Source organism: Salmo trutta, chromosome 21, assembly GCF_901001165.1.
Source record: "Salmo trutta chromosome 21, fSalTru1.1, whole genome shotgun sequence".
Taxonomy (NCBI): domain Eukaryota; kingdom Metazoa; phylum Chordata; class Actinopteri; order Salmoniformes; family Salmonidae; genus Salmo; species Salmo trutta.
In genome coordinates, this window is record NC_042977.1 from 30,107,990 (window position 1) to 30,133,677 (window position 25,688).

Genomic DNA, 25,688 nt, shown 5'->3' on the forward strand with positions numbered 1-25,688 from the left:
TTCACACAGTCTCCTCTGGAAATTGATGTTGAGATGTGTCTGTTACTTGAACTGTGAAGCATTTATTTGAGCTACAGTCTGACGTGCAGTTAACTTTAATGAATTTATCCTCTGCAGCAGAGGTAACTCTGGGTCTTCCTTTCCTGTGGCGGTCCTCATGAGAGCCAGTTTCATCATAGCACTTCATGGTTTTTGATCTTGAAATTTTCAGTATTGACTGACCTTCATGTCTTAAAATAATGATGGACTGTCGTTTCTCTCCGATTATTTGAGCTGTTCTTGCCACAATATGGACTTGGTCTTTTACCATATAGGGCTATCTTCTGTATACAAACCTCTACCTTGTCACATCACAACTGGTTGGCTCAAACGCATCGAGAAGGAACTAAATTCCACAAATTGACTTTAAACAAGGCACATCCAGGTGACTACTGTAACGAGTGCGCTGAGAGTCGGGAAGCATGTTCAGGGAGTGAGTGTTTTAATAAATAAATGAAACAATAAACACGTAAGACAAACAACGCACTGACATGAAAACAGAGTCAATAACGCCTGAGGAAAGAACCAAGGGGAGTGACAGATAACGGGAAGATAATCAAGGAGGTGATGGAGTCCAGGTGAGTGTCATGAGGTGCTGGTGCGCGAGACGATGGTGACAGGTGTGCGGTATAATCAGCAGCCTGATCCATTTTTCTTATTTCAGCTGAATATGTACTTTTCTGCCTTTCAAGAACCAACAATTACACACATAACATCTCAGTTCCAGTTTAGTTAACCTAACAAGTATCAAGTGTCCAGTCAGACTACTCAGCTCTACTATTCAGTCTTCTGCAGCAGACAGCAGCACTCCCTCCACCAAGAATTCCGAGTTGAAAGTGTCTTTAGGCACGTTTTTTGGATCTGAGAATAATTGCCGTGGAATCGAACAACCCTGGAGTGGATATGAGAAGAGCCCCGGAGGTCAAACCCCATCAGACCCCGCCCCTTGACCCTTGGATAAATTCAGACTTTGACGCGCCAACGCCAGGGGTAGCGTGGTCCCACACGGGCCCTGAAAATGGTACCTGTACAGCAGCAGCATGCCGCGACACACACAAGACAAACACCGGACAATGCATGTATAAAAGGAGAAATGTGACAAATCGGTCTACCGGTCTCCCCAGTGTCTCCCTAAGGAATACTATCACAAAGGACATTGGTTATTGATTTCGCTGCTGTACCAATTCAAATCAAATCAAATTGTATTAGTCACATGCGCCGAATACAACAGTTGTAGACCTTACAGTAAAATGCTTATTCACAAGCCCCTAACCAACAATGCAGTTTAAAAGAAATACAGATAAGAATAAGAAATAAAAGTAACGATAGCGAGACTATATACAGGGGGGTACCGGTACAGAGTTAATGTGTGGGGGCACCGGTTAGTTGAGGTAATGTTCATGTAGGTAGAGTTATTAAAGTGACTATGCATAGATGATAACAACAAAGAGTAGCAGCGGTGTAAAAGAGGTCGGGGGGGGGGGCAATGCAAATAGTCTGTGTAGCCATTTGATTAGGTGTTCAGGAGCTGTTTAGAAGCCTCTTGGGCCTAGACTTGGCGTTCCGGTACCACTTGCCGTGCGGTAGCAGAGAGTGGTGACTACGGTGGCTGGAGTCTTTGACAATTTTTAGGACCTTCCTCTGACACCGCCTGGTAGAGAGGTCCTGGATGGCAGGAAGCTTGGCCCCAGTGATGTACTGGGCCGTTCGCACTATCCTCTGTATTGCCTTGCGGTCGGAGGCCGAGCAGTTGCCATACCAGGCAGTGATGCTCTCGATGGTGCAGCTGTAGAACCTTTTGAGGATCTGAGGACCCATGCCAAATCTCCTGAGGGGGAATCAGTGACACACATATGATAAGATATAAGTCCAATGAGCCATTAACGCTGAATGATTTTAAACCTGAACTGTGTGGTGCAGTAGAAGTATGAATAAAACACATTTTATCGGGCTCTGTTTTGATGAAGTATCCCCGTTTGATGAAATATCTTTTTCTTTTTCTTCAAAAATGTACTAAAATAAATCCCAAAATAAACTTTTATTAAAACAAAAACATTGCATCTTATAATAGTGTCCTGGATGGCTGTGACACAGCCCGGGATCGAACCTAAATCTGTAGTGAAGCCTTAAGCACCGGAGTGCGCCACTCGGGAGGCCCCTCATATATTAAATCTTGTGCATAATGTATATAAAAAGTGGGTGTTTAAAGAGGGCATTTGCCAAAAATAATGAATGAGATTCATAAGATACAGATTGAACATAAATTCCACAAATGCACCACGAGACACAGATCACAGGTGTCCAGTACTGTCTCCACCTTGGTTAGGACGTGACACCACGAGACACAGATCACAGGTGTCCAGTACTGTCTCCACCTTGGTCAGGACGTGACACCACGAGACACAGATCACAGGTGTCCAGTACTGTCTCCACCTTGGTCAGGACGTGACACCACGAGACACAGATCACAGGTGTCCAGTACTGTCTCCACCTTGGTCAGGACGTGACACCACGAGACACAGATCACAGGTGTCCAGTACTGTCTCCACCTTGGTCAGGACGTGACACCACGAGACACAGATCACAGGTGTCCAGTACTGTCTCCACCTTGGTCAGGACGTGACACCACGAGACACAGATCACAGGTGTCCAGTACTGTCTCCACCTTGGTCAGGACGTGACACCACGAGACACAGATCACAGGTGTCCAGTACTGTCTCCACCTTGGTTAGGACGTGACACCACGAGACACAGATCACAGGTGTCCAGTACTGTCTCCACCTTGGTCAGGACGTGACACCACGAGACACAGATCACAGGTGTCCAGTACTGTCTCCACCTTGGTTAGGACGTGACACCACGAGACACAGATTACAGGTGTCCAGTACTGTCTCCACCTTGGTCAGGACGTGACACCACGAGACACAGATCACAGGTGTCCAGTACTGTCTCCACCTTGGTCAGGACGTGCAAGTCCAGAGTTTCCCCAAACCAGGTCACATTGAGCCTGAGCAGAGCATGACAGTCTCTCCTCTCACATCTGCACATAAAACCACCGCCAGACAACACCACCATCAGACACATGCAGGTTAACATCACACATAACAGGTATGTATGGTTACTTAGGATTGAGAAGAGGTTAAGTTAAAAGCAAATAACACAATATTGCCACTATGTAGAAAATTATTTTGTATCAAAATATGTCAACAAAGAGACACAGAACCAAACGAATCATCCCTACCTTGGCAGCTCCTCTGAAGGAATCTTGGCATCACTGGTATTTGGGTCAGTGGAACAAATTAATAAAATAAATGTTCTAAAAGTCAAGTCACACAGCCAATGCAGACAATTCACCGGATCCAAATGGAGAATGAAGTTCATCATGTTGAGAGAGAGGAATGTTCCTGCTGTGAGCAGGTGGTTGTGCTGTACTGAGGGGCTGTAGTGCAGCTGCAGTTACCCTTTCCCCTCTAGGGCAGCACATATAGGGCTGCCCTGGTTCACAGCCACATGTCCACAGCTCACACAGCACGTCACAAACAGACCTGATGATTCACAGGGGAGGAAAACACAGAACTGAACACCAACCAGAGACTTTGGAGAAGAAAACAATGTATTTCTCTCTCCAAAACATGCTGACAATGACATTTGTCCAATAAGAATTTCCCTTCAGAGAATTTTTTTAATGTATTTTACCTTTATGTATACAGGTACAGTGATGGAAAAAAGTATTGCTGATTTTGTACGTTTGCCCACTGACAAAGAAATGATCAGTCTATAATTTTAATGGTAGGTTTATTTGAACAGTGAGAGACAGAATAACAACAAAAAAAATCCAGAAAAACGCATGTCAAAAATGTTATAAATTGATTTGCATTTTAATGAGGGAAATAAGTATTTGACCCCTCTGCAAAACATGACTTAGTACTTGGTGGCAAAACCCTTGCTGGCAATCATAGAGGTCAGATGTTTCTTGTAGTTGGCCACCAGGTTTGCACACATCTCAGGAGGGATTTTGTCCCACTCCTCTTTGCAGATCTTCTCCAAGTCATTAAGGTTGAGGCTGACGTTTGGCAACTCGAACCTTCAGCTCCCTCCACAGATTTTCTATGGGATTAAGGTCTGGAGACTGGCTAGGCCACTCCAGGACCTTAATGTGCTTCTTCTTGAGCCACTCCTTTGTTGCCTTGGCCGTGTGTTTTGGGTCATTGTCATGCTGGAACACCCATCCACGACCCATTTTCAATGCCCTGGCTGAGGGAAGGAGGTTCTCAACCAAGATTTGATGGTACATGGCCCCGTCCATCGTCCCTTTGATGCGGTGAAGTTGTCCTGTCCCCTTAGCAGAAAAACACCCCCAAAGCATAATGTTTCCACCTCCATGGTTGACGGTGGTGATGGTGTTCTTGGGGTCATAGGCAGCATTCCTCCTCCTCCAAACACGGCGAGTTGAGTTGATGCCAAAGAGCTCCATTTTGGTCTCATCTGACCACAACACCTTCACCCAGTTGTCCTCTGAATCATTCATATGTTCATTGGCAAACTTCAGACGGGCATGTATATGTCCTTTCTTGAGCAGGGGGACCTTGTGGGCGCTGTAGGATTTCAGTCCTTCACGGCGTAGTGTGTTACCAATTGTTTTCTTGGTGACTATGGTCCCAGCTGCCTTGAGATCATTGACAAGATCCTCCCGTGTAGTTCTGGGCTGATTCCTCACCGTTCTCATGACCATTGCAACTCCACGAGGTGAGATCTTGCATGGAGCCCCAGGCCGAGGGAGATTGACAGTTCTTTTGTGTTTCTTCCATTTGCGAATAATCGCACCAACTGTTGTCACCTTCTCACCAAGCTGCTTGGCGATGGTCTTGTAGCCCATTCCAGCTTTGTGTAGGTCTACAATCTTGTCCCTGACATCCTTGGAGAGCTCTTTGGTCTTGGCCATGGTGGAGAGTTTGGAATCTGATTGATTGATTTCTTCTGTGGACAGGTGTCTTTTTTACAGGTAACAAGCTGAGATTAGGAGCACTCCCTTTAAGAGTGTGCTCCTAATCTCAGCTCGTTACCTGTATAAAAGACACCTGGGAGCCAGAAATCTTTCTGATTGAGAGGGGGTCAAATACTTACTACCCTCATTAAAATGCAAATCAATTTATAACATTTTTGACATGCGTTTTTCTGGATTTTTTTGTTGTTATTCTGTCTCTCACTGTTCAAATAAACCTACCATTAAAATTATAGACTGATCATTTCTTTGTCAGTGGGCAAACGTACAAAATCAGCAGGGAATCAAATACTTTTTTCCCTCACTGTAAGTCAATCAAAAACCAATTATTATTTACAATGATGACTTGTCAAACACATCAATAAACAACAATTACAATAAAGGGAACATCAATTACACAACACATGAAAAGCAAACACAAAAATACAGAAAGCAAAACAATCATCTGAAAAACAAAACACTTTGAACACACTGAATCCACCAACTTTAAGGACTTTTGGAGAGCATTCCACATGAGAGGCACAAAAAAAACTGAAAGCAGATTTACTTAACTCGGTGAAGATTAATGGGATCTCCAGGGTTAACCATCCCTGAGCACGGGTCTGAAGGTCAACAATGACGTAAGGTATGTCGGATGTTAATGCAAAAGGTCTTTATTGACAAAAAGAGTGCAATGCATCGATCTATGAGACTTCAAACAGGGCCAGCCTACTTTCTCATTCAAAATGCAATTATGTGTTCTGAACCTATCGCTCGTAACAAAGCGCAATGCGCAATGATAAACTGTGTCCAATGGCTTCAATACAGTGGAAGCTGCGTTCCTATAGATGATATCGCCAAATTCAATAACCAGAATGAATAACGACTCAATGGTTTGTATTCTGCTATTTTTAACCATAGACGGGACCTGTTCTTATAGAAGCCCATTTTAATTATTAACTCATAAGAGTGGAATTCAACTGTAACGATGTGCGTGAGAGACGGCAAGCAAGTTCAGGAGAGTGAGTGTTTTAATAAATAAACACAAAATAAGAAACACGAACAACGCACAGACATGACACAGAAACAATAACACCTGGGGAAGGAACCAAAGGGAGGGACATATAAAGGGAAGGTAATCAAGGAGGTGATGGAGTCCAGGTGAGTGTCATGAGGTGCTGGTGCGCTTGACGATGGTGACAGGTGTGCGCCATAACGAGCAGCCTGGTGACCTAGCGGCCGAAGAGGGAGTACACGTGACATCAACTTTATGGTCACAAGATTATTACTGACAATGCCCCTGGGAAGATATGTACCTGTAGCAGTACGATAACGCTGTGACATAGTGGGAATGGGATGAGTTACCTCAGCAGGAGTTTGGCTGTTTTTGAGTCAATGTTATGTTGGCCGAGAGAACTTATGCCTCTTTCATAATTGGATGCAAGCCAATTATTTGTAAAACAATTATTTGTAAAACTGAGGCCTCTCCCAAAAGTGCTCAAAATGGTCAATGTATTCAAAATCCATCAAGGAACAGTAGGATTTAAGCCAGAGGAGATGACTAAAGCATTCCATTCAGTGACCCTTTGTTGGTAGAGGCCCGGAAATGAGAACCCGCTGCCTAGCCTGCCTATGAGCCCTCTGAAGTCCTCTTTTAATTGCTCCGATTTATGAAGATTGTTGTGGTTTGAACCAAATTTTTTATTTTTTTATTATTTAACTAGGCAAGTCAGTTAAGAACAAATTCTTATTTACAATGACGGCCTACACCGGCCAAACCTAGACAACGCTGGGCTAATTGTGCACCACCCTATGGGACTCCCAATCACAGCCGGTTGTGATACAGCCTGGATTCAAACCAGGGTGTCTGTAGTGGCACCTCAAGCACTGCCTTAGACCACTGCCCCAATCGAGAGCCTGTGACTACCGTGTGAGAATTTGGGTGCTTCTCCATCACAGCATGGTCCTGGTGATCGATGTCACAAACACGGGCTCCAGGGAAGCAGTGGGTACTTGCTTCCACGACCACCACATCCCTAACTATGGAGCTCCCTATAACAACCACTAGCAGAGGATAACGAGAGGGTCGCTGCGAGCTTGTGAGGCGTGTTATGATCCAGGGGATGGCCAGCTCATTACCCCAGGACCAGATACAGAGAAGCTTGCACTGGGTGCTAAGGTGGAGTGGGAAGGCCTCATCAGAGGGCCCCGATGATGTCAGGGGGCTCAGAGCCATAAAACGGTTAGAGAGCCACAGGTCTGGACGTGAGGGCAGAGGGAGGATACGTTGGAATGTTCCGCCTCTTTTACCTCTAACTCCATTCCACTTTGCCTCCAATGGTGTAAAGCAAGACAAAATAGTCCTCCAGTTCTCGTGTGTGAGATGTTAATACTGGAAAGTGGTCAAAGGTAGTGTCCTCAATGGCTAGTGTGCTTATTATAATGACGCATACTGGTTTCTTGTTGAGAGCTGTTTGATGTAATCAACCCTAGGTGAAGGACCCGAATAGATAAATTTAGTCTTTTCTTCATCTTAACATTTTCTACTTTTGACAACTAGTTTTGGAAACCACCACAAGAGCAAGGGCTAATTATCTGGCTACTGTATATCCTCTCAGTTTAGTCATAAACAATGGAGCCTCCCTTGAAACAGTGCCCTCTTTTTAAAATGTATTTGCCTGTGGCCTTGTCTGAACCCAGCCAAGCCCTGCTGCCCAAGCCATCCCAGCCCAAGCCCAGACCTTCCACAGGCCCACCTAGCCATCTCTTAGCCCAGCCCAGCCTAGTACAGAAAACCCCAGCCCAGCCCTCTCACCGTGGATCTAGAGGACATGTCTGGAACCGGCCTGGCAGTGCAGATCATCTATGACCTGGGCGTTGACTACCACAGACCGGACCTGCTTCCGGACTCAGCATGTTTTCTCAACCTTGAGAGGTGCGGGTTCTGAAAGAAGGCCTCAGGGGTGGCTAGGTCCTGGGGACAGAGATAAACAGGGCCATGGAAGGTTAGAGGTCAGAGTTTACAGGGCAAGGAGGTAGAAGTCGCATTCCCCTGCTCAAACTTCGCATGTATCAACCAATGGTTGCGTGCCACGTCATCGACTGTGTCGTGATTGCTATAACATATGATGTGGTTAGCTGATACTTAAAATAACTATCCAGGCATTGTAAGATCTGGCAGGTGTTAGCAATGCCTGGGCAGGGGAACACGCACAGAGTCTGAGGGGTCAGGGTGGAGAGGGATGGGTTAAGTCTACAGTGTTAGGGGCTGGCTGGGTGAGACTAAGTAGGTAGATATTTAACAGAGTGGGAACAAGCTCCCATAAATAAACACTTGGTGGGCACTCAATCATGCAACCTGAGACTGTCCCACTTAGATGAACTGACACTGGCTCCAGCTCCTGGCTCCAGCTCCTTGGTACCGAACACAGTAACCGTGGTTACGCAAGTAACACCCCACCCTCCTCCCCTTTCTCACTCTTGTTGTCAAGATAAATCTGTTGATAGGGCACAGAGCCATATTATGTGAAGAAACAGACAGACCCCCATTACCACAATGACCCTGGAGCCACCCTGATGCTGAGATCAAAGACTAAACTTTGACCTAGCAACAAGATGGGAAATATGACCTATTTAGCTACACATTCACACACACACACACCCATGCAGTGTGTTTATTCTACAATTTCATACAGTACATGTCATACAGTGTGTGGGAGTTTATGTAGATATGAGAGAGAGAGAGAAAGTGTAGTACCAGTCAAAAGTTTGGACACCTAATCATTCCAAAGTTTTTCTTTATTTTTACTATTTTCTACATTGTAGAATAATATTGAAGACATCAAAACTCTGAAATAACACATATGGAATCATGTAGTAACCAAAAAAGTGCTACACAAATCAAAATATATTTTATATTTTAGATTCTTCAAAGTAGCCACCCTTTGCCTTGATGACGTGGGGTGGCAGGTAGCCTAGTGGTTAGAGTGTTGGACTAGTAACTGAAATGTTGCTAGATCGAATCCCTGAGCTGACAAGGTAAATATGTGTTGTTCTGCCCCTGAACGTGGCAGTTAACCCACTGTACTAGGCTGTCATTGTAAATAAGAATTTGTTCTTAACTGACTTGCCAAGGTAAATAAGAATGACAGCTTTGCACACTCTTGGCATTCTCTCAACCAGCTTCATGAGGTAGTCACCTGTAATGCATTTCAATTAGCAGGTGTGCCTTGTTTAAAGTTAATTTGTGGAATATCTTTCCTTCTCAATGTGCTTGAGCCAATCAGTTGTGTTGTGACAAGGTAGGGGTTGTATACAGAAGATAGGTAGAAGACCAAGTCCATATTAAGGCAAGAACAGCTCAAATAAGCAAAGATAACAGTCCATCATTACTTTAAGACATGAAGGTCAGTCAATCTGGAAAATTTCAAGAACTTTGAAAGTTTCTTCAAGTGCAGTTGCAAAAACCAAGTGCTATGATGAAAATGGCTCTGAGGACTGCCACAGGAAAGGAAGACCCAGAGTTACCTCTGCTGCAGCGGATAAGTTCATTGGAGTTAACTGCATCTCAGATTGCAGCCCAAATAAATGCTTCACAGAGTTCAAGTATCAGACACATCTCAACATCAACTTGTTGATGGTCTAATTTCTGCAAAGAAACCTCTACTAAAGGACACCAATAAGAAGAAGAGACTTGTTACGGCCAAGAAAGACGTGCAATGGACATTAGACCGGTGGAAATCTGGGTTTTGGTCTGATGAGTCAAAATGTTTGATTTTTGGTTCCAACCGCGGTGACTTTGTGAAACACAGAGTAGGTGAATGAATAATCTCCACATGTGTGGTTCCCACCATGAAGCATGCACTGTAGAAGGAGGTGTGATGGTGTGGGGGTGCTTTGTCAGTGATTTATTAAGAATTCAAGGCACACTTAATCAGCATGGTTACCACAGCATTCTGTAGCGATACGCCATCCCATCTGGTTTGCTCTTAGTAATTCGTTTTTCAACAGGACAATGACCCAACACACCTCCAGGCTGTGTAAGGGCTATTTGACCAAGAAGGAGAGTAATGGAGTAGTGTTTAGTATAGTGTTTACAATGTAGGAAAACCCCACTAGGCACAGACCTCTACTCAACGTCTATTCCATGTTGGTTCAAAGTAATTTCAGTGTGGAAACATCGTTGATTCAACCAATGTGCACCTGCCCTGTACGATTGTTGTAGGATTATGCAGTCTGAATGGTGTTTACAATTGAGATGGGTTGGGATGAGTAGGACCGCAGAGTGAAGGAAAATCAGCCAACGAGTGCTCAGCATATGTGGTAACGCCTTCAAGACTGTTGGAAAAGCATTCCAGGTGAAGCTGGTTGAGAGAATGCCAAGAGTTTATTCCACGTCGGTTCAATGTAATTTCAGTGTGGCAACAACTTTGATTCAACCAATGTGCGCATGCCCCGTGTGAGTCCACCCAAAATGTTTTAAAACATTTCAACACAGATTTTAATAAAAACTGCTGCATCAGATGACCTGGCCTCCACAATCACCCGACCTCAACCCAATTGAGATAGTTTGGGATGAGTAGGACTGCAGAGTGAAGGAAAAGCAGGCAACAAGTGCTCAGCATATGTGGGAACTCCTTCAAGACTGTTGGAAAATATTCCAGCTGAGGCTGGTTGAGAGAATGACAAGGGTGTGCAAAGCAGTCATCAAGGCAAAGGGTGGCTACTTTGAAGAATCTCAAATATAAAATATAATTAGATTTGTTTAACACTGTTTTGGTTACAACATGATTCCATATGTGTTATTTCATAGTGTAGATTGTTTCACTATTATTCTAAGATGAAGAAAATAGTCAAAATAAAGAAAACCCTTGAATGAATAGGTGTGTCCAAACTTTTGACTGCTACTGTATATCTGTAGCATTGTGTAAACATCTGTGTGTACATGAGCATAAAAATCATGACTATGAAATGAATGCCTGTAGTTCTATGTATGTGTGTTTTACATGACCTGAGAAAGCCATTTCCTCCAGTAGCCTGCAGCACCACCAAATGTAGGAAATCCACTCTTTGTAGGATTATGTATTCTGAATGGTGTTAACAATGTAGGCAAACTTCTTGATTAAGGCCCCATTAGGTACAGACGTCAATCCAAGGTCTATTCCACGTTGGTTCAAAGTCATTTCAGTGTGGAAACAACGTTGATTCGACCAATGCGAGCCTGCCCAGTGGGAGTCTACCCAATGTTTTTAAAGTTCTGAATCTGAATGAGCAAACTCGTTCAAATCAGCTGTGGCTCGTAAATGAAATAGTTTTTATAAAACATTTAAACACAGCTTTTAATAACAAATACATATAATTTCCCCAACGATACATGTATAAAACTGAAAACAGTGAGGTGATGAGCCATCAAGTCAGGATAAAATGTACATGCAGGCAAATAAATTGTGCATCGATCACTACATTGAATAGCCTGTGTTCAGAATATTTTGAGTTCATACATAACATTTGTAACACATCCATACCGAACCAGTAGAGTTACCAGCCTGCGAGGCAGAGTTTGTTTACTTTTCTTACAGTAATTAGTTTGAAAACCGTAAAGACTCCCTTACAGTCACAAAGCATTGAATGTTTCGCTCCAAAATTCGGTCATGGCTAGAAGGGATCCAAGTTTTGTCAAATTATCTTAAAAAGTATATATTTTTTGTATTTTAGCTAACTCTAAACCTTTTCATAACCTGCTATGTTAATTATCCTAACCTGCTGCGTACATTCTCCTATACGAAATGTCAAATCTGACGTTAATTTGCCAAAAGCTGGATCCCTTCTAGCCAGACCACAAAATCCACTGAGGGGAAAGATATAGTCTAGTTTCTAATGCCCTCTGGTGGTGTTAAAATATAGAACTTCCTCTCTTCCCTGAGCTCACACTTTCTCTCTTTCTTTTTTTCTTCATTTTCATCTCACTTTGCTGATACGTCCATAAAGGACCCAATATTTCTAATTTAATTCCACAAGATGGCGTTGGATAGGCTATTTTAAAAATGTATCACGAATGTATAACACAATTTACAGTTATGTCTTTTGGTTTATCATAGTTTACATACATGAAGGAAAATAATGTTAATGTTCTCATAATGTTAGCTTTCATAGGCAGTCATATGTTAGTTCAATAACCTCGAATAAATGCACTGACTGGTCTGATGTTTCCATTTTTGCGATTTTTCCCCCCTCTGATATTCCATTCTCATTCCACTCTGCTGTTGGGTTATTAAGGAGCTCTGTAATAGTAGCTCCAAGCCTCGCTTCAAATCTCCCAGCATCTCCTTCTCCTGTTCTACCCTTTCTATTTATTTCTCTCCCCATCAATACCTTCCCGTGATCGGCCGTGGCTCTGTGTCTGTCCCAACACGCCAGTCGTCACTGGACGCTGCTCAAATTGATGGCGGCTTCTCCGGAAGACCATATAGACCGCCGGCGGATCAGGAGAGTCCGGTCCAAGAGCGATACCCCATACCTCGCCGAAGCCAGAGTCTCCTTCAACCTGCAAACAGGTAGGTTTGTTCTCACGTGTGGCCATTGATTCTCGGAGCACCAAACCTTACTATTGTAAACTAACGGTTTTGTAAAATAGAATTATATTTTATAGTTATTTTTACTGAGACAGCTCGATCTGCACTAGTGCATATATAATGTGGACATTTGGTTTTGCCCAATTTGCCATTTTGGTGGCATTTTGGACACATTTATCATATCGAATTGTTTGATTGGTCGATTGATCATTTGCTCTTAGGCTATGTAAGAATAAGAAGAAGATGAATGGTCATTGTACAACGTGTGAGATTTTATTTCGTTAGAGAACGGCATTAGGTCCTCTAATTCATTTCAGTTACATAATAGAGGGAGCATTCGACTGACAATCTGAGCCCCAACGTGATCGTGTAGTCACCAGCAAGGTGTTCGGGATTATGCCGGAGATCCCTGACAGAAAGCAGATTGGTGTTGACTGTTAAAGCACCCGTATATGTTAAATACATCCAAGTTATTATATACAGTGCAATATTATTGGTATATTAGATGTTGATTAGATTCCGTTTCTGGCTTGTGGGAAACGTACACAAATTGCTCCCTTTCCGAGCGCCTAGGTGTATTGCATCTCTTGTTACCATGGTGACTTGGCATAATTTTCGGGCTGAGTCTGTTGTTAGCCCATGAGAGGCATTCAGATTTTTTTGCATTGTAATAGCATACAACTTCAACCAAATACAGCCAAATGTAGCCTAGGCATCCGATCACATATCGCAGTTATTCGTATTTCGATATCATGCAAAATGTGGTCTATACGATTGCATGATTGCCATGATGAATTTGTTCAGAAATAAATAGCCTTGGAGACGTTTGCATGGTTTTAGTTGGCATATAGTCCGTGCATCAGTTCAATAGTCTTGCAGTGCTTCTGTCACCTGGCCGGAGCTGTCCACTGTGCTGTGGTGCTGAAACGGCTAGAAAATTGCGTTGCGTACGTGGACAAACTTCGAATAACTTAAGGTAAAGTCTTTAAATGTTATCTTTTCGGATATTTTTTTCTGTATTAATCTGCTATATTTTGTTTAACAATTTCTGTTATGGTCACACCCACACTATGAGTGATCTTCTGTGACTAAACTGCAGCATCAGTCCCTATGGTGTTTAGATGGACTTTACTGTGTTATTGATTAACAGTCAATTTTGCACCGACTTGCATAGTTTCAGGAATAAATACTTTTCAGGCTATTGATGCATTCTGGAAATGTCTACTATCTTGTGTTTTGATTTGTCCAAACCATGTTTTTTTGTTGTTGCTATCAACTGAAAGGAATTTAAAGAGGACAGTTGGAGCAGGTTACTTTCCCCCCCACCTTTCTAAAACAGTGCTCCCAATCCTATCAGGTAGGCTAAATGCTGTCCGCAATTTTGTGTGCTGTATGGGTGTGCCTTGAGGGAGAGTGAGAGGGAGAGGGAGGGTGAGAGGGAGAGAGGGAGGTGCAGAGGGGGGAGTGGGGAGGGAGGGAGAGCTAGAGAATGAGAGATAATGAGAGGAGAGAGAGGGGGAATGATGGAGGAAGGGAGAAAGAGATGAAGAGAAAGAGGAAAGGGGTGATGAAGGGAGAGAGCAAAATGAAGGGAGAGAGAGAGAAACAGAGCAACAGAGACAGAGGGTATACATATGGTTTGAGGCCAGCAGGAGGCCAAGCAGAGCTTCTATGTGGAAACAAGGTCACCAAGTAATTTAGTCCAGATGAGCCCTGGGGTAACCTGGACCCAGTTCACACTGTCTGTTCTAATGAGCCCGTCACTCTGTGGCAGGTAGCATGCTGTGAGGGTTATGACTTTGCATGTCTGTCCTCCTTTTGCCACCTTTTTGGGAGGTGGCATTAGTGGAAAGGGGACAGAAGAATGGGGACCAGCACTTACAGGATTCATGGAATAGGAATGGAATGCTGCTGCTGGGTCGGAGTATGTGTGACTGTGAATGTGTGGGACTGTGATTGTGTGATATCTGACCCCGTATTGTGATCTGTGGTGTCTGCCGCAGACAGATTGTCATACAATATACAGTAGCAGCATGCTTCAGGTCTATTCCATGAATCCTGTAAGTGCTGGTCCCCATTCTTCTGCTCCCTTTACACTAAGGCCACCTCCCAAAAGGTGGCAAAAGGAGAACAGACATGCAATCTGTCTGCGGCAGACACCACAGATCACAATACGGGGTCAGATATCACCCAAATTCACAGTCCCACACACTCACACATACTCCGACCCTCCACAACTGAGGACAACAGAAAAATCATTCAGAGTGGACAACAGTTGAATTATCTGAGGACACAGTTCAAAAGGCAGACTATTGTCTGATTGGTTGATGGACATGTTGATCCAGGGTCAACATAATAAAGAGGCCTCAGGAACATCAACAGCTTGGAGAAATCAGTACGTGCAGTGCTATTTGTACTCTGAACTGTTCACCATTTGTGCTGAAACTGTTGAAACATTTGGATCCCTGTTCTGCCAGTATCACATACAGTAGGCACCAACAGACATGATCGTCCTGTTCTTAGCTCCTAGACAACTTTGCAGTATTTTTTTGCGTGTTACATTTTACATTATTTGCTCAGATATTAGATCGGTGGTCACTTACCAGCATTTCGACCAGAAATGTGACTTCCCTTAATTCCACTGCTTCTGAGTATATTACTCACTAATGTTCAGTCCCTAGACAATAAAATAGACGAGCTCAGAGTGAGGATCTCCTTCCAGAGAGACATCAATGACTGTAACATACTCTGTTTCGCGGAATCATGGCTCTCTCCGGATATACTGCCCCCATCCATACAGCCAGTGGAGTTCTCCGTACATGAAGAAATAACTCTCCAGGAAAAAGAAAGGGTGCGGGAGGTGTATGTTTCATGATTCACTAATCATGGTGTGATTGTGGTAAAATATAGGAACTCAAGTCATTTTGTTCTCCCGATCTGGAATACCTCACCATCAAATGCCGACCACATGACCGAAGAAAATGATCTTGGGAGGTAATCTTCACGGCCGTGTATATAATCCCTCAAGCCAACACCACGACAGCTCTCGAGGAACTACACTGGACTTTGTGCAAACTGGAAACCACATATCCCGAGGCCACATTTATTGTAGCTGGGGATTTTAATAAAGCAAATCTGAGGAAAACGCTTACAAAGTTTTATCAACACATCTCCTGCGCTACTCGCTCATCAAGAACTCTTGACCATTGCTACTCCCCCTTCTGGGATGGCTACAAGGCCCTCCCCCACACTCCCTTCAGCAAATCAGATCACACCTCCATTCTGCTTCTCCCCTCCTATAGGCAGAAACTTAAACAGGAAGTACCCGTGGTAAGGGCTGTTCAATATGGTCTGACCAATCAGAATCCAGGGCTTCAAGATTGCATGATCAAAACAAACTGGGATGTATTCTGGGTTGCCTCTGAGAATGGCATTGACGTACACTTTATATACAAAAGTATATGGACACCCCTTCAAATTAGTAGATTCGGCTATTTCAGCCACACCCAAGCAAACTCCGTAGACAAACATTGGCAGTAGAATGGCCTTACTGAAGAGCTCAGTGACGATCAACGTGGCACCATCATAGAATGCCACCTTTTCATTAAGTCAGTTCTTGAAATGTCTGCCCTGCTAGAGCTGGCCCGGTCAACTGTAAGTGCTGTTATTGTGAATTGGAAACGTCTAGGAGCAACAACGGCTCAGCCGCAAAGTAGACCTCAAAATCACAAGGCGCAATGCCAAGAGTTGGCTGGAGTGGTGTAAAGCTTGCTGCTGCTTTGGAACAGTGGAAACGCGTTCTCTGGAGCGATGAATCCCGCTTCACCATCTGGCAGTCCGACAGATGAATCTAGGTTTGACATATGCCAGGAGAACGATACCTGCCCCAATGCATAGTGCCAACTGTAAAGTTAGCATGGTTCGTGCTAGGCCTCTTAGTTCCAGTGTATGCTGCAGCATACAATTACATTCTAGACGATTCTGTGCTTTCAACTTTGTGGCAACAGTTTGGGGAAGGCCCTTTACTCATTCAGCATGACAATGGTCCCGTGCACAAAGTGAGGTCTATAGAGAAATGGTTTGTCAAGATCGGTGTGGAAGAACTTGAATGGCCGGCACAGAGCCATGTCAAGAGACCTCAACCCCATCTTTGGGATGAATTGGAACGCCGACTGCGTGCCAGGCCTAATCACCCAACATTAGTGGCCGACCTCACTAATGCTCTTGTGGCTGAACGGAAGCAAGTCCCAGCAGCAATGTTCCAACATCTTTTTTAATTTAATTTAAAAAAAATGTATTTCACCTTTATTTAACCAGGTAAGCCAGTTGAGAACAAGTTCTCATTTACAACTGCAACCTGGCCAAGATAAAGCAAAGCAGTGTGACAAAAACACAACACAGAGTTACACATGGGATAAACAAACGTATAGTCAATAACACAATAGAAAAATCTCTATATAGTGTGTGCAAATGTAGTAAGATTAGGGAGGCAAGGCAATAAATAGGCCATTGTGGCGAAATAAATACAATTTAGCATTAACACTGGAGTGATATATGTGCAGATGAGGATGTGCAAGTAGAGATACTGCGGTGCAAAAGAGCAAAAAATAAATAAATAACAATATGGGGATGAGGTAGTTGGGTGGGCTATTTACAGATGGACTGTGTACAGGTGCAGTGATTGGTTAGCTGCTCTGACAGCTGAGGCTTAAAGTTAGTGAGGGAGATAAGTCTCCAGCTTCAGTGATTTTTTTCAATTAGTTCCAGTCATTGGCAGCAGAGAACTGGAAGGAAAGGTGGCCAAAGGAGGTGTTGGCTTTGGTGATGACCAGTAAAATATACCTGCTGTAGCACGTGCTACGGGTGGGTGTTTCTGTGGTGACCAGTGAGCTGAAATAAGGCGGGACTTTACCTAGCAAAGACTTATAGATGACCTGGAGCCAGTGGGTTTGGCGCCGAATATGTAGCGAGGGCCAGCCAACGAGAGCATACAGGTCGCAGTGGTGGGTAGTATATGGGGCTTTGGTGACAAAACGGATGGCACTGTGATAGACTACATCCAATTTGCTGAGTAGAGTGTTGGAGGCTATTTTGTAAATTACATCGCCGAAGTCAAGGATCGGTAGGATAGTCAGTTTTACGAGGGTATGTTTGGCAGCATGAGTGAAGGAGGCTTTGTTTCAAAATAGGAAGCCGATTCTAGATTTAATTTTGGATTGGAGATGCTTACTGTGTGTCTAGAAGGACAGTTTACAGTCTAACCAGACACCTAGGTATTTGTAGTTGTCGACATATTCTAAGTCCGAACCATCCAGAGTAGTGATGCTAGTTGGGCGGGCGGGTGCGGGCAGCAATCGGTTGAAGAGAATATATTTAGTTTTACTAAACATCTAGTGGAAAGACTTCCCAGGGGAGACTGTTATAGTAGCAAAGGGGGGGACCAACTCCACTCCATATTAATGCCCATGATTTTAGAATGAGATGTTCAATGAGCAGGTGTCCACATACTTTTGGTCATGTAGTGTGTACATTGACTCGGTGACCGAGTTTATCAGGAAGTGAGAGCAGAGCATGCTGTTCCCCCTGTGACGATTAGAACTTATCCAAACAAAAAAAACTTGGATAGACGGCAGCATTCGCACAAAACTGAAAGCGCAAACCACTGCATTTAACCACGGCAAGGTGACTGGGAACATGGACGAGTACAAACAGTCCAGCTATGGCCTCTGTAAGGTAATCAAACAGGCAAAACATAAGTGCAGGGACAAAGTGGAGTCATACACGAGTCATACATACTCATACACGAGACGTATGTGGCAGGGACTCCAAAACAATCACGGATTGTAAAGGGAAAACCAGTCATGTCGTGGACACTGATGCCTTGCTCCTTGAAAAGCTAAACACTTTCTTCGCCGGCTTCGAGGAAAACACAGTGCTACCGACATGGGCCACCGCCGCTCACCAGGACTGTGAGCTCTCGTTCTCCTTGGCCGACATGATAAAGACATTTTAGCGTGTTAAACCTTGCAAGGCTGCTGACCCAGATATCATCCCTAGCCGCATCCTCAGAGCATGCGCAGGCCAGCTGGCTGGAGTGTGAACATACATATTCAATTTCTCCATATCCTAGTCTGTTGTCCCCAAGTGCTTCAAGATGTCCACCATTGTTCTGTTACCCAAGAAAGCGAAGATAACTGAACTAAATTACTATCACCCCATAGCACTTACTGCTCTCATCATGAAGTGCTTTGAGAGGCTAGTTAAGGAACATATCACCTCCACCTTAACCAACACCTTAGACCCACTACAATTTGCATACCGCCTAAAGAGATCCATGGATGACACAATCGCCATCACACTGCACACTGGCCTGTCCCATCTGGACAAGAAGCAGCTGATCGTGGACTTCAGGAGACAGCAGAGAGAGCACATCCCCATCCACATCAACTGGGCCGCAGTGGAGAGGGTGAAAAGCTTCAAGTTCTTCTGCGTGCACATCACTGACAACCTGAAATGGTCCATCCACACAGACAGTGTGACAAAGACGCCGCTACAGCACCTCTTCAAACTCCGGAGACACCTGAAACCCCACCTCTTTAAGGAATACCTAGGATAGCAGAAAGTAATCCTTCTAACCCCCCCCCCCCCCCCACCCCCTTAAAAGATTTAGATGCACTATTGTAAAGTGGTTGTTCCACTGGATATCATAAGGTGAATGCAACAATTTGTAAGTCGCTCTGGATAAGAGCGTCTGCTAAATGACTTAAATGTAAATGTAAATGAAGAAATTCGGCTTGGCCCCTAGACCTCACGCACTTCTACAGATGCACCATTGAGAACATCCTGTCGGGCTGTATCACCGCCTGGTACGGCAATTGCACCGTCCGCAACCGCAGTACTCTCCAGTGGGGGTGCGGTCAGCCCAACGCATCACCGGGGGCACACTGCCTGCTCTCCAGGACATCTACAGCACCTGGTGTCACAGGAAGGCCAAGAAGATCATCAAGGACCTCAGCCACCTGAGCCGCAGCCTGTTCACCTGCTACCATCTCAATGGAACATAGTTATTGAACACTGGTCACTTTAATAAGGTTTACATACTGTTTTACCCACTTCATATGTATATACTGTAACTACTGCTGTACACACCTTTTCTATTCATATACTGTCTATACACACCATCATATACATTGTAATATAAATATCTGACTGACATTGCTCGTTCTAATATTTCTTAATTCCTTTCTTTACATTTTTGGAATTTGTGTGTATTGTTGTGTATTGTTAGGTATTAATGCACTGTTGGAAACATAAGCATTTCACTGCACCCAAGATATGTGTATGTGATGTATATATATTTTTTTTTCATTTGAACCTTTATTTAACTAGGCAAGTCAGTTAAGAACAAATTCTTATTTACAATGACGGCCTATCGGGGAACAGTGGGTTAACTGCCTTGTTCAGGGCAGAACGGCAGATTTTTACCTTGTCAGCTCTGGGATTCAATCCATCACCCTTCGGTTACTGGCCCAACGCTCTAACCACTAGGCTACCTGCCGCCCCAAAAGCGGCAGGTACACGACCAGTAGGATTTGATTTGATTTGGAGATCCAGTCTCTGCTGAGGGGCTAGCTCGGCCCTGCAAGCCTGTATTACCCAGCCAGGTCACCCATGATACAAGTCAGTATTCGATGTCCATCCATGTCTGAGGACGTCGGGAGATGACGTGGAAACCGGCCGCTAGGGGCAACAGTTAGCAATAATACCTACAAGTATTATTATTATTATTTTTTGCCTATCCCAAACATGAACCCCTACCTTAACCATTCAGAGTTAATGCCTAACCTTAAGAATTTGGAGTTAATGCCTAAACCTAACCTTAGACACTTTGAAATGTTACGTTTGGAACAACAGAAACCTGGATGGACGTGAGACTGTGAGAGCTTGCAGATAGTACCATAGCATCCAATGACTTTATGATAGGAATCACCCCATAATGGAATCAGAGTTGAGTACAGTAAGGGGTAAGTATGACAAGACGTAGGTATATTGAATTGGCCTGTTTAGCACCGTGTGGATAATTTGATTAGTCTCTTTGATTAGATTAACCTGAGCTGCGTCATATCGCTGGCTTTTCATCCTTAATCGAGGTGTTTGTTGTTGTTGGAAACAGCTGTTAAAATTAACCCTAGCTGTTGTCTCTCACCTCATGTTATGAAGCTCCCAGTGTGCACCCAGAGATACTGTACAATACCACAATGCCACCCTTTTGGAGGTTTTCTCAGAGCAGCTGGGGGGCCAGTCCAAAGGATGTACTGTATGTGTATGCAAGAATGCATGTGTGCCTATGTGTGTGTGCATGTGTGTGTGTGTGTGTGTGTGTGTGTGTGTGTGTGTGTGTGTGTGTGTGTGTGTATCCATCACTAATCTTTATATGGCTCCGCTTTGAACTATTGGAACTACATATGTCAGACTTGTTCACTCAAGGCACTAGTGCAGTGAGGATTTCAATCAACAACCCCAACAGGAAATGACTACTAACCAAAGAAGCTGGGTGACACTTCCATAATACAGTACACTGTGCAGACAAACACAGGATGAATAGAATCCAGTCCCATCTATACAGGATCCTGTATGGTAGACAGTAGTCAAAATCATTCAGGGAAGGTTTGGGTGAGAGCTGTGTGTGTGTACGTGTGTGTGTGTCTGCATGCGTATGTGCGTGCCTGCATGCACATGTGGTGTACCTGCCATGCAGTGATGTGTGTGCAATGGTGTGTGTGTGTGTGTGTGTATGTGTGTGCATGTGCGACGGTGTGTGTGTTGCCTGCTTGCTCGACCGTCTGCTGATACAGCTGCTCATTAGATGTATTTGTTTGTTTTTGTTTGATCATCATTCAAGCACAACTCAACAACAGTCACATCTGTTATCTCCCTCTCACACACAGATACACAGACACACAAAACACACACTCTCCTCCATTTCTCCTCGTTCTCCTCGTATCATCCGACACTGGAGCCTTTGATCTGTGTGTGATTACATTTGATCTGCTTTTGGTTTAAATGTAATCACATCCTTGAAGATAGCTACACTCATTGTTGATCTGTCTTACACAGTATCTGGATGATCCTGTAATGTAGTGTATTGGTCTGTGATACACTGTGCATTTTACAGGGGTGGGCTACATGCTGTGCAGTAGTTAGTTATCCTGTCCTGGGCAGGTGAATGCTGTGTGTGCAGACTGAGTCATGGTACAGGGGATGCTGATGGCTTTATCGCCACTACAGAACATGGGCTGAATATAAATAGCCTGTATGGGCTGGAGCCTGGGCTGGATTGGACTGGGCTGGGCTGGGCTGCATTGCAGGGGATGGAGTGTGTATTTGGTGCTCCCCCTGGCTGTGCTCCAGAAGAGTAACTGACACCCATATTGAGTTGGAGCCAGTTTAATTCACATATAGTTCTACAGATACAAGTACATAACAGGCACACACGCACTCACTTACTCACTTACGCATGCACTCACACACCTGCATGTGATGCGTAGAAAGACACACCAGTGGAGGCTGGTGAGGGAAACGTGTTTCTATCAATTCTATCAACTCTGTTCCAGCCATTACTATGAGCTCACCAGCCTCCACTGACTCACACGTACAGTACACACTCACTCACAAACACACGCACACACATGCCGTGTCACAATAACCCCTCCAGTATACCAATTAACACACCTTCTCAGCACCAAACATTCTGACAACCTCTTTACAATGTTACGGGATCATTCTTTCCCATCCCCGGCCGCCTGGTATCCTAGTGCAGTTGAGGTACTGAGTTCTCCATATTTCCCTCCCTCCCCCTCCTGCTCTCTGTAATCACTCCTGTCCTAGAGAGAACATTCAATATAGCCAGATGGATGGTGGCGGCGGCAGGGCAGAGCCCATCCAATGCCACCCTGTAGGTGCAGGGCTCTATCTGCCTGTCTCGACTGGGCCTTTATGGGGGACAGCCACCTGCCAGACCAGACCCACTCCCAGCCTTAATACAGGCTGTATTTGATCTCTATCTGAGTCCGTCTGTGGTCTGCCCCGGGCAGATCTACTGTATCTTCTCTACTTCATACACTGTGTGTATGAAGTTGTGTATGAAGTTGCCTGGTCTCTCTGACTGCTTCACTGCAAGGGAGGGTTTCATCTAGTAGTAATTGCATCCCTGATATGAGCATCTATTCCTTAACAGAGATGACAGTTTAAAACACTTAGTGTGTTGTGAAAATCTGTTATGAATGTATTGTGATATTGTGAATGTATTGTAATCTTTTTAAAATGATATAACTGCCTTAATTTTGCTGGATCCCAGGAAGAGTAGCTACTGCCTTGGCAGCAGCTAATGGGGATCCATAATAATAAATACAAATTCCAAAAGAACAAAGGCTCCAAAAACACCCAAATACCTTATTTTTAGAAACGGCAATGCCCTCAGTATATTGATGCTGGTCCTAAGATTTTTGTCTTTACAAACTTTATCCTCAACATTATATATAATTTTGTTGGACTCGAGCGTTACTTTTTTGTGTGCTAGCAAGCTGGTACTTTCTCGTTTCTCATATCACCACAATGGGAACGAGAAATCTCTTTTATAACATGCCATTTACATCAAAAACAGAAATTTGTCCTTTAAACTTAAAGCATGACACGTGAGCCTACAGAGTTGCATTTCACAGAGATCTCAAGCAACACACTTGTTTATTCTCACAGTGATTCACGTTGACCAGCACCGGTTTCACCATCAATCTGTGAATAAAACATGGATATCATATTGAAAATAGCTGTATAGCTGTGCTACACCGAGGCAACTAATGGTGCTACGATTCCTTTCAACCCTCAGAACCAACCATCCTACCAGGAAGTCTCCCATCATCCCCCACTTCAGATGAAAGAAGGAGACAGGCAGGTGTCAACCATGAAAGGCCTGGAGAGGTTGCAAGATTGCTCTTCTCTCTGTCTGTCTCTCTTTCTGTCTCTCTCTCCCTCCTCTTTCTCCGGAAGTCTGGCAATGGCTCTAGCTGTAATGCGCTTTCCATGTGCCCCTCCTTGTGAAAGAATGCTTTCAGCAAAAGCTCTCCAAGCTAGGGAAAGCTGCGTGACGATGCGGTTATTGATCATATTTATAGTCAGTGTGGCAGAACGTTGGAAAGGGGAAGGGGGAAGAGGGGTGGGGGGATAGGATGGGTTGAGGCACTGAATCCCAATGACAGCTCCACCACTGCCAAAAGCCAATATGCTGCCTGGAGGAGGGAGGAGGTGGACGATGTTTACTGTGGTACAGTGCAGTGTCTCTTTTCCTACACAGCCTGTTTTATTTTATCCAATCTGCAGAAAGCCCGGTGGAGCGCAGTTCATTTATATCTGTTTGAGTTGGTGACAGGCAGGCAGCATTTTTGTGAAACAATGCGGAGAGGATGGCATAAGAGCTTGTTGGTAGTATCACACTACAGTTCCCACTGCGCACCACCAGCACCAGTTCTTTATGACATTTCTGCTGACTGGCAGAGGAGAGATCTAAGATACAACTCTCAAAATGCAATGCTATTGTACAGTAGTAACCTTGGACTCCATTAAGTAAAAGCTACACTGCAGCATTTATTTACACAGTATACATATGGATAAGAAACCATTGTCAAATTGCTTAATTCTTTTGTACAGGTATAGTACTCTCACAGGTAGATGCTTCCACATTTTAGAATAAGACATGTGTGCATGAAAAATGAGACAGATCATGGGTATTGCCAGGGCAGGCATCATTTTATTGAATCCAGACCCTGTCTTGTCTGAACCATGACACTGGTATCAATTCCACATTTAGTACAACTAATTTCCACAAAAAAGTAGATTCCAGATGTGTTTTCATTGGGGCAGAATTAGAGCAGCCAATGAGAATGGGACAAATTTGACATGGTGGTTTGTGCGGCTCATCCATATAGACAGATCATAACGGGAAATAATGTACCCACTATTCAGAGTGACAGTTATGTAAGTCTACATTAAGCCTAGCCAGTAGGCTATGGAAGGAGGAAATGGGTGGCTGTAGTAAGAGGAAAGAGAGGTTGGATTAAGTGCCTAATATTATATTCATTTTTGTATATAATGCTGTTCCTGGAGCAATGTATGAATCAGGGGAGGCAGTATACTGATCTGGAATTCCACACACGTACACTACTACTTCACTCCCACCATGCAAGGTTAAATTGCTCCATGCATTACATTGTGTTGCTAAAGCTGCATCAGCATTAAATTGTGAGCGTTTACAGCCATCTTCCTCCCCCCTCTCCCTTACCCCCTCCGCGTCTCCGCCTTTCCACTGTTTCCATGTTCTCCCTGGGACCCTCGGGGACCGGAGTCCTGTCACATTAGCATAATTGTTGTTGGGACTTGCTGGCGTGCTCTGTCGCCAGTGAACTCCTGGGTGTAAGCAGTTACATAAAGCAATGCTACCCGCCCATGAGATCCAGAGCAGAGCTGCATGTATAGTGTATAATCTTCTACTGAGTCATCACAGGCCAGAGGGAATGACTGAACTCTGATGAGAACCAGCAATCCATTCACAAAATGAGGGGGAGAGAGAGGAAAAGAGGGAAAGAGAGAGAGAGAGAGAGAGAGAGAGAGAGAGAGAGGGAGTATACAACAGGGAGAGCAGCGGTAGCTAGAGTGTTACAAATTAAAGATTTATAGATACACCGGAGGGAGAGTGATAGAAAGGAGATATGGGAAGAGGGAGACGGAGAGAGAGAAAAAGACAGTGTTGACAACAGAGGGAGTAGTAGAGAGTTACAAATTACAGATGTATAGATACACAGAGCGAGAGTGTGTGTTTGAGAGAGAGCGAGAGAGAGAGAGAGAGAGGGAAAGAGGGAGAGAGAGAGAGGGAAATAGGGAGAAAGAGAGAGAGAAAGAGGCCTTGCTACCTCTTATACACCTCCCAGCAGGCCATGATGTGCCAAGCTGCTGCCAGACTGCCAGCTTACCTGTGAGTGTTGTTGCTGTGCTCAGCTCAGCAACACCTCGTCTCAGTGCCCATAGCAACGGTACACTGAGAACAG

The 25,688-nt window shown here is 44.3% G+C and overlaps 1 protein-coding gene and 1 pseudogene across 2 annotated transcripts in view; one reads left to right on the forward strand and one right to left on the reverse strand.

The window, feature by feature from the left end:
* Positions 1-2,357: 2,357 nt before the first annotated feature.
* On the reverse strand, positions 2,358-12,232 carry LOC115157751 (NAD-dependent protein deacylase sirtuin-5, mitochondrial-like; annotated as a pseudogene).
* A 62-nt stretch (positions 12,233-12,294) lies between these two features.
* Positions 12,295-25,688, forward strand: part of LOC115157131 (phosphatase and actin regulator 1) — an 86,978-nt gene continuing 73,584 nt past the window's right edge. For both annotated transcript variants that reach the window (XM_029705112.1, XM_029705115.1), the window contains exon 1: positions 12,295-12,573. In XM_029705112.1, coding sequence (XP_029560972.1) covers positions 12,462-12,573 — 112 coding nt within the window. In that variant the 5' untranslated portion in view covers positions 12,295-12,461. The remainder of the gene's footprint in view (positions 12,574-25,688) is intronic.